The 7,734-nt window shown below is 36.1% G+C and overlaps 1 protein-coding gene and 1 non-coding gene across 2 annotated transcripts; one reads left to right on the top strand and one right to left on the bottom strand.

The window, feature by feature from the left end:
• Positions 1-2,761: 2,761 nt before the first annotated feature.
• On the bottom strand, positions 2,762-2,868 carry LOC128040779 (small nucleolar RNA R71). The gene has a single exon (XR_008195585.1). It is a non-coding gene; the product is annotated as a small nucleolar RNA R71 (small nucleolar RNA).
• A 3,748-nt stretch (positions 2,869-6,616) lies between these two features.
• On the top strand, positions 6,617-7,494 carry LOC105779017 (uncharacterized). The gene is made up of 2 exons (XM_012602769.1): positions 6,617-6,894; positions 6,987-7,494. Exons 1-2 carry the CDS (start codon positions 6,617-6,619, stop codon positions 7,492-7,494), a joined length of 786 nt encoding a protein of 261 aa, XP_012458223.1.
• The last annotated feature ends 240 nt before the right edge of the window (positions 7,495-7,734 follow it).

Here is a 7,734-nt window from a genome sequence, read left to right as displayed (position 1 = left end):
GGGTAAAAGAGTAAAAAGGAAGAAGAGAGTAAAGGTAGAAGACTTAGGGTTCAAGATCGAACTCAAATAATAAGAAAATTTAGGGGAAAGATTGATATTGGATAAAAGGGGGTTTTACTAGTATTGGTTTAAATAACTAAACGTCTAAAAGAAGATTTGATTGAAAAAAAGGTACTAAATTATTCCCGTCCCCAAACTCATTTTTGACACTTGTCGATCTAGGGAATGGTATCGTCAACCCCTCAGTAAATAGAAAAATGGAAGACTACGCCTAGGTGAATCGTGCAACATGAATCCGCTAGAATTAGCGTGTGCTCATATAGGCTCAAGCAATTAATTTTTTCCGTGAGAACAATCTGGTACACGATGTAAGCTAGAGACTCCGCCAACACTTGTAGGCCAGAAACCACCGTAAGTAGGAATTACAGATCCACCTTTCGCACTGGGTTAGTTTAAAGACACTTAGATACCTAAAGGTAAGCTAGATTACTCAAGTAAGTAGAGATGTTTATCTCTGAATTGAGAAGAAAGTTTCCCTAAGAAGGATAGGCTTCTTGGAGGTCACTACTAACCCGCCACTGATAACTCTCGAAAAGATTTATATTTTATGCCTGTAGACCTAGATAATTGCTTGTACTTGGGTACACTTAGTGGAATTTAGGACATTTATTTAGTATTTTTATCATTTGCATTAGGAGCTTGGGCTATGTTTACATGTTAGATGTTTGTAATTGCGTATGGAAGGGTTATGTTTGGTGGTTTGTTAGGTGCAACATACGGAGAATGAAATAGAGGAGTGGAGGTTTGCCAGGACAAAAGGTTGGGTAGTTTGCCATCTTATATGTCGTGGCAATTCAAGAAGATGACTGAGTCAACATTCAGCGCATACCAGTTTCAACTCAACTCTACTTGTACCAAAAAAATTTGCCTAAAAAAGAGGAAAGGATATCATAGGCTGTTGGAGCTATTCTAGGAAGAAAAATCCTATAAAAAATTTGAAGGAGGAAGCCCTAACTATGGAGACCCGAAGTAAATAGTTGAGGGTAGCGGCTGAGTAGAGATGAAAAGGGGAGATCGAAGGTAGTCCCTCTTAGCCATCACAGGACACTGTGTTGCTGGATTGCAATTTGATTTGGTGCCAATCATCTTCCTAAGTTCTTCCATTATTTCTTATAATGTTTTCCATGAATTAATTTGATTAAAATAATATTGGGTGTTATTTCAAAATTGAATTTTAATCACCGACCCCTGAGCTAAATCTCATAGGGTTGGGATTATATGATGAAAAAAATTATTTTTTTAATATTTGAAGCATATATTTGACTTAAGTTACTATTTTGTTCAATTTTTTCATTTCCAACTGTATGCATATATTCTCTAGACATAGATGAATGTGCAGTATGCCCATAAAACTGAATCTAATTCTAAAAAGGTTGGATTAGTTGGGTCGTAATTGAATGATATGAGCAAGTACTCGACAAATACTTGTAGTAGACTCTAGGCATAGAGCAACGTTCATATGGAATGAGCAGGTCATAGTGTAGGGTACAGTGATAAGGCCTATAGACATAGGCCAAGTAACTTGAGACTTTGCTCTCAAAATAAGCAGGTCACTTTAGGTCTCTTTTGAGTAGTAGATAAGTATGATTTTACTGAGGCATTACTAGAAGTAAGGGCAGATTCTTAGTAATCCCAACCTTCCAATCAAAATCGTAGACCTTCAACCCATTGTTGCAGCATCTTTTCCATAACATTCTTAGTTATTTATTTATTTGCTCGCAATTTATTCACGTAATTATTCTCGTAATTGCTATTGCATTTTTACTCTTGCTTTGCCTTAGCATTTTCCAATATTAGTTACTATATATTTCACACTTATCTTATTATTTTAATTTATCACTGCATACTTAACTCAACTTTTCTATACCATTTCTATACCTAATCCGATCCCTGTGGAGAGAATCTCACTTATCACTTTATTACTTGATTCGACGTGTATACCTGTACAATTCGCATATCATATTCACACGTGACAAGTTTCTGGCGTCGTTGCCGGGGATTGACAACTTGGTGTACTTTGGTTTGGTTATTTTACTTAATTTCATTAGTTTTATTTAACTTAGTTTACTTTAATTTCCACAGGTTTTCCATCAATACATGAGAAGAGGCATTCCTAATAACAAAGAATATCATTTTAACCTAAAGATCGAAAGAACTTTACAAAGAAGGCATAAAGAACTTCAAAAAATGGCTAGGAACAGGAATGATCCTGGCCTCAATGATAATCCGAATGGTTAAGATGTTAATCCTCCTACTCGTAGGGTGATACCTGGTATAAATGATAATTTGAATGGTCAGAGAGCTAATCCTCATATTCATGGGGTGATAGATGATCGAGATAGACCAATCCGAGAGAATTTTTGTGCCAATTTTGGATGACCTAAATCCAAGGATAGTCAGACCAAAAATACACTCTCAGCTGCTTGAATTGAAACTGATAATGTTTCAAATGTTACAAACAATAGGACAGTTTGGTGGACTACCCACTGAAGATCCAAGACTACATTTATGACTTTTTCTAGAGGTTTATGACTCGTTTAGGTAATAGGTTGTTCCTGAGGACGCTCTGTTAATTAAACTATGTCCATATTCTTTAAGAGATCGTGAGAAGGCATGGCTAAATGCTTTGCCATCAGGAAGCATTATGGAATGATCTTTGCCAGAGGTTTTTGCTATGATATAATCCCCAAATATGAATTCCAAGGTTAGAAATGTCATCACATATTTTCAAAAATTGGAGGATGAAACACTATATAAAGCTTGGGAATGATTTAAAGATTTAATCCAAAAATGCCTAAAGCATGGGTTTGAACAATGGACTCAGATGAAGATATTCTATAATGGGCTGAATGCACATACAAACATGGTAGTTGATGCTTCAACCAATGGTACTTTGTTGGATAAATCTTATTATGAATCATATAAGACTTTAAAAAAGATTGCCAGCAATGATTATCAATATCCTACCACAAGAGTTGGGACGAGCAAGAGAGTTGCTAGTACTATAGAGCTGGACGCAATCATTTCATTGACAGCCCATGTGTCTTCTTTGGCTATTATGATTAAAACAATAAAAAGGCCTACTGTAGTCCAGGAGATAAAATCAGCTGAGCTATCATGTGTTTATTTTGGTGAGGGCCATGTGTTTGATGAATGCCCATCAAATCTAGCATTTGTGTGCTACATGGGTAATTTCAACTAGAACAACAACCCTTATTCCAACACATATAATCCTTGGTGGAAGCATCATCTGAACTTTAGTTGGAATAATCAAGGTACAAGGAATTTTAACAATATGAAAAGACAAAATGCTATCAATGCACCGTCTGGTTATACTCAACCTCTGCTGAGGCAAAATGTCCAGCAAGGTTAGGCATTAGTTTCATCATCATTATTTATTGAAGCTTGCTGAAAGAATATATAGACAAGAATGATGTTGTAATTCAGAGTGAATGCTTTAAATTCAAGACCACAAGAGGCATTGTCGAGTGGTACCAAAAATTCAAGATCACAAGGGAAGGAGTAGTGCAAGACCATAACTTTTAGAAAAAGAGCTCTGCTTGATGACATTGCTCAAGGTGCCATGGCAGGAGATGATAACTCGAATAACAACCAGGTAAAGATCCCAGAGTCATCTAAAAATGTACTGAATTGGAAAATGGTAAGCAAAAAAATATTGTGGCAGACCCAAATTATGTTGTCAACAAGAATGCCATGGCAAAATAATATCAGCAACCTGTAGGGTGACCACCTTTACCTTTTCCTCAGCGATTTCACAAATCTAAGCAGGATGTTCAGTTCAAAAGGTTTTTGAGGGTTTTGAAACAACTCCATATTAACATACCACTGGTTGAAGCTTTGGAGCAAATGCCCAATTATGTGAATTTTATGAAAGTTATATTGTCAAAGAAGCGCAGATTGGGAGAATTTGAGATTGTCGCTCTTACTGAAGGTTCCACAACAATGTTGATGAATAAATTACCTCCAAAGTTGAAAGACCCACAGAGTTTCACTATCCCATGTTCAATTAGAAATCATTATGTTGGTAAGGCATTATGTGATCTAGGAGCGAGTATAAATCTAGTGCCTATGTCTATTTTCAGGAAGCTAGGAATTTGAAAAGCAAGACCTAGAACGGTTACGTTGCAACGGATGATCGCTCCTACTCGCATCCGGAAGGTAAAATAAAAAGATGTGCTGGTAAAAGTATATAAATTTATCTTTACTGCAGATTTCCTTATTTTAGAATGTGAAGCTGACCAAGATGTGCCAATTATTCTTGGAAGACATTTTCTTGCTATAGGCAGGACTTTATTTGATGTACAGAGAGGCAAGATGACCATAAGGGTAAATGATCAGCAGGTTACCTTTAATGTATTTGATGCTTTGAAATGTGTCTATATTAATGATGAATTCCACGTCGTTGGGTTAATAGAAACAGAAGTAGAGGAGTTCACTAGATATTGCCAAAACACTTCTGATAGTGACGAAGACTCACTTGAGTAGAATGATACAGTAAGTTTTAAGGAATTTGGTGAATTTGTGGCAGCCAAGCAAATAGTGGACAGACTAGGGAAGAATTTTGAATCGTTGCATTTATCAAATCAACCTTTCAATCTGCCTAAACCATAAATAGAGGAACCTCTTTAAAACCTTTGTCGTAGCAATTGATGTATGCATATTTGGGCCATAAAATTACTTTTTCAGTAGTAATTCCTACAGAGCTGACACCTGAGTAAGAGGAAAAGTTGCTAGAAGTTCTTCGGTGATTTAAAAAGGCATTGGGATGGACCCTGGTTGATATAAAGGGAATTGGTCCCATATTCTGCATGCATAAGATTTTTTTGGACGATTGCTCTAGTAATTCCATTAAACAATAGCGAAGATTGAATCTGTTCATGAATGAAGTTGTCAAGAAAAAGATTATTAAGTGGCTTAACACTGGCATTATTTAGCCAATTTCGGGCAACTCATAGGTGAGTCCTGTGCAATGTGTACCTAGGAAAAAAAGTGTCATAGTGGTAAGTAATGACAACAATGAACTCATAACAACTCATATTGTCACGAGATAGAAAGAATGTATGGATTACCGCAAGCTTAACAAGACAAAGAGGAAAGATCATTTTCCCCTACAATTCATTGATCAGATCTTGGATAGGTTAGTTGGGAAAGTTTTCTACTATTTTTTGGATGGTTATTCAAGATATAATTAGATTTCCATAGCTCCCAATGACCAAGAGAAGACAATTTTCACATGTCCGTATGGTACTTTCGTATTCAGGCGAATGTCATTCAGGTTATGTAATGCCCCGACAACTTTTCAACATTGTATGATGGCCATATTCTCTAAAATAGTGGAAAATTTTCTTGAAGTCTTTATGGACTATTTTTCTGTGTTCGAGAATGATTTTGAAGATGTTTTGAAAAATCTAGAATTGGTTATGTGCCACTGTGAATAAACGAGTCTTGTTTTAAATTGGGAGAAATGCCACTTCATGGTTCAAAAAGGAATTGTCCTAGGGCATAGGATATCACAGATAAGAATTGAAGTAGACAGAGCAAAAATTGAAGTTAAAGAAAAAATATCACCTCCCACCAGTGTCAAGGGTATTAGAAGTTTCTTAGGTCATACAAGTTTTATAGAATTTGGAGTTTGTTGGAGAAATAGACCTTTCAATTTTGATGGATAGTATTTGGCAGCCTTTGAAGAGTTAAAGAAAAAACTCATACCAGCATCGATTGTTGTAGCTTCAAAATGGGCACTACCTTTTGAACTCATGTGTGATGCCAATGATTATGCTATGGGGGCCATGCTAGGGTAAAGGAAAGACAAAATACTGCAGGCAATATACTATGCTAGCAAAACTTTATCAAAAGTGTGACTTAATTACACCACCACAGAAAATGAGTTATTGGTTGTGGTGTTTGAGTTCGATAAATTTCATTTGTATCTAGTTGGTATAAAGGTCATAGTCTACACAGACCACTCTGCTATTAAGTATCTAATGAGAAAAAAAATGCTAAGCCAAGGTTATTAAGTGGATACTGCTGCTGTAGGAGTTTGACTTAAAAATTAGAAATCGAAAAGGGACTGAGAATCAAGTGGTTGATCACTTGTCGAGGATAGAATCTAGAAGTGAAGGTAGTCATGATGCACTTATTAAAGAAGAATTTCCAAATGAACAGTTGCTAGTTGCCACGACATTACCTTGGTATGCCAACATAGTGAACTATTTAGTGAGTGGTGTGTTGCCACCTAATCTCAACAGTTAGAGAATACGAAAATTCCTTCATGATTCCAAGAACTATTATTGGGATCTTGTTTAAACATTGTGATGATCAAATAATTAGGAAATGTATTCCTAATGATGAAATACGTAGCATTCTATAGCATTGTCGTTCAACTCCGTACGGAGTACATTTTGAAGGAATAAGGGGTGCTACCAAAGTACTTTAGTCAGGATTTTATTGGCCAAGTATGTTCAAGGATGCTCATGAATTCTATTAGTCATGCGACCGTTGTCAGAGAACAGGGAATCTATCTAGGAGACACAAAATGTCATTGCAAAGTATACTGGAGATTGAGTTGTTTGATGTATGGGGAATTGACTTTATGGGACCATTCCTACTGTCAATGGGCAAGGTGTACATACTGTTAGCAGTGGACTATGTCTCTAAGTGGATCGAGGTTGTTGCCCTTCCTACTAATGATGCAAGGTCAGTAATGAACTTTTTACACAAGAACATTTTTATAAGATTTGGTACAGCTAGAGCCATTATTAGCAATGAGGGGTCTCATTTTTACAGTAAGTTGGTAGCTAATGCTTTGCAACGGTATGTGGTGAAACATAAGGTTGCCATAACATATCACACATAAAAAAATAGATAAGCTGAAATTTTGAATAGGGAAATTAAACTTTTTTTAGAAAAATGGTAAATCCTACTCGTAAGGATTGGTCTACCAGAGTGGATGAAGCTTTGTGGGCGTATCGTACCACATACAAAACTCCATTAGGGATGTCACCTTTTAATCTTGACTATGGCAAACGACGTCACCTTCCTGTTGAAATTGAGCACAAGGCATTTTGGGCTATTAAGAAGCTGAATATGGATTGGGTCACTGCTAGCCATATAAAGTTGTTAGAATTGAATGAAATGGTGGAGTTCCAAGTGCAAGCACATGAGAATGATAAGTTGTACAAGGAAAAGACCAAGCGTTGGCATGATAAAAGAATCGTGCCGCAACAATTTGAATCAGGACAACAAGTGTTGTTACTTAACTCTAGGATCAAATTATTTCCTGGTAAATTGAAGTCTTGCTGGTCAGGTCCTTTTGAAGTAGCCCAAGTGTATCCTCATGGAGATGTTAATATCAAAGGATTGAAAAAGGGGGTCACATTTAAGGTTAATGGGAAACGTTTAAAATATTACTAGGGTGCCCATATGGATCGAGACAAGCACTCCATTCATTTCCAAGATGTTTGAGCTAACAATTTCTTTTATCTTTCTTTTCTTTAATTGCTTTACTTTAATTTTATTTTCTTTTTAGTACTTATTTAATATTTTTTTCATTTATGTTTTTAGTTTATAAAAAGTTTCTATGATTTTCAGAGGTAGAATAAAAAAATTTGTGAACTGAGCAGTTGCGATATTAAGAGGAGTTTGTCGTAGCAT

This window comes from Gossypium raimondii, chromosome 4 (assembly GCF_025698545.1).
Source record: "Gossypium raimondii isolate GPD5lz chromosome 4, ASM2569854v1, whole genome shotgun sequence".
In the NCBI taxonomy this organism is placed as follows: Eukaryota; Viridiplantae; Streptophyta; class Magnoliopsida; order Malvales; family Malvaceae; genus Gossypium; species Gossypium raimondii.
Note: the sequence above shows the minus strand (reverse complement) of the source record. Positions and strands in the feature narration are given on the sequence as shown.

What these genes read in the sequence shown, in the direction of transcription:
- LOC105779017 (XM_012602769.1), top strand. Translation starts at nt 6,617, where the DNA reads ATGTCATTGCAAAGTATACTGGAGATTGAGTTGTTTGATGTATGGGGA. An exon ending in GTAGCTAATGCTTTGCAACG is followed by an intron (nt 6,895 to 6,986) that starts GTATGTGGTGAA and finishes AACTTTTTTTAG; the next exon opens with AAAAATGGTAAATCCTACTC.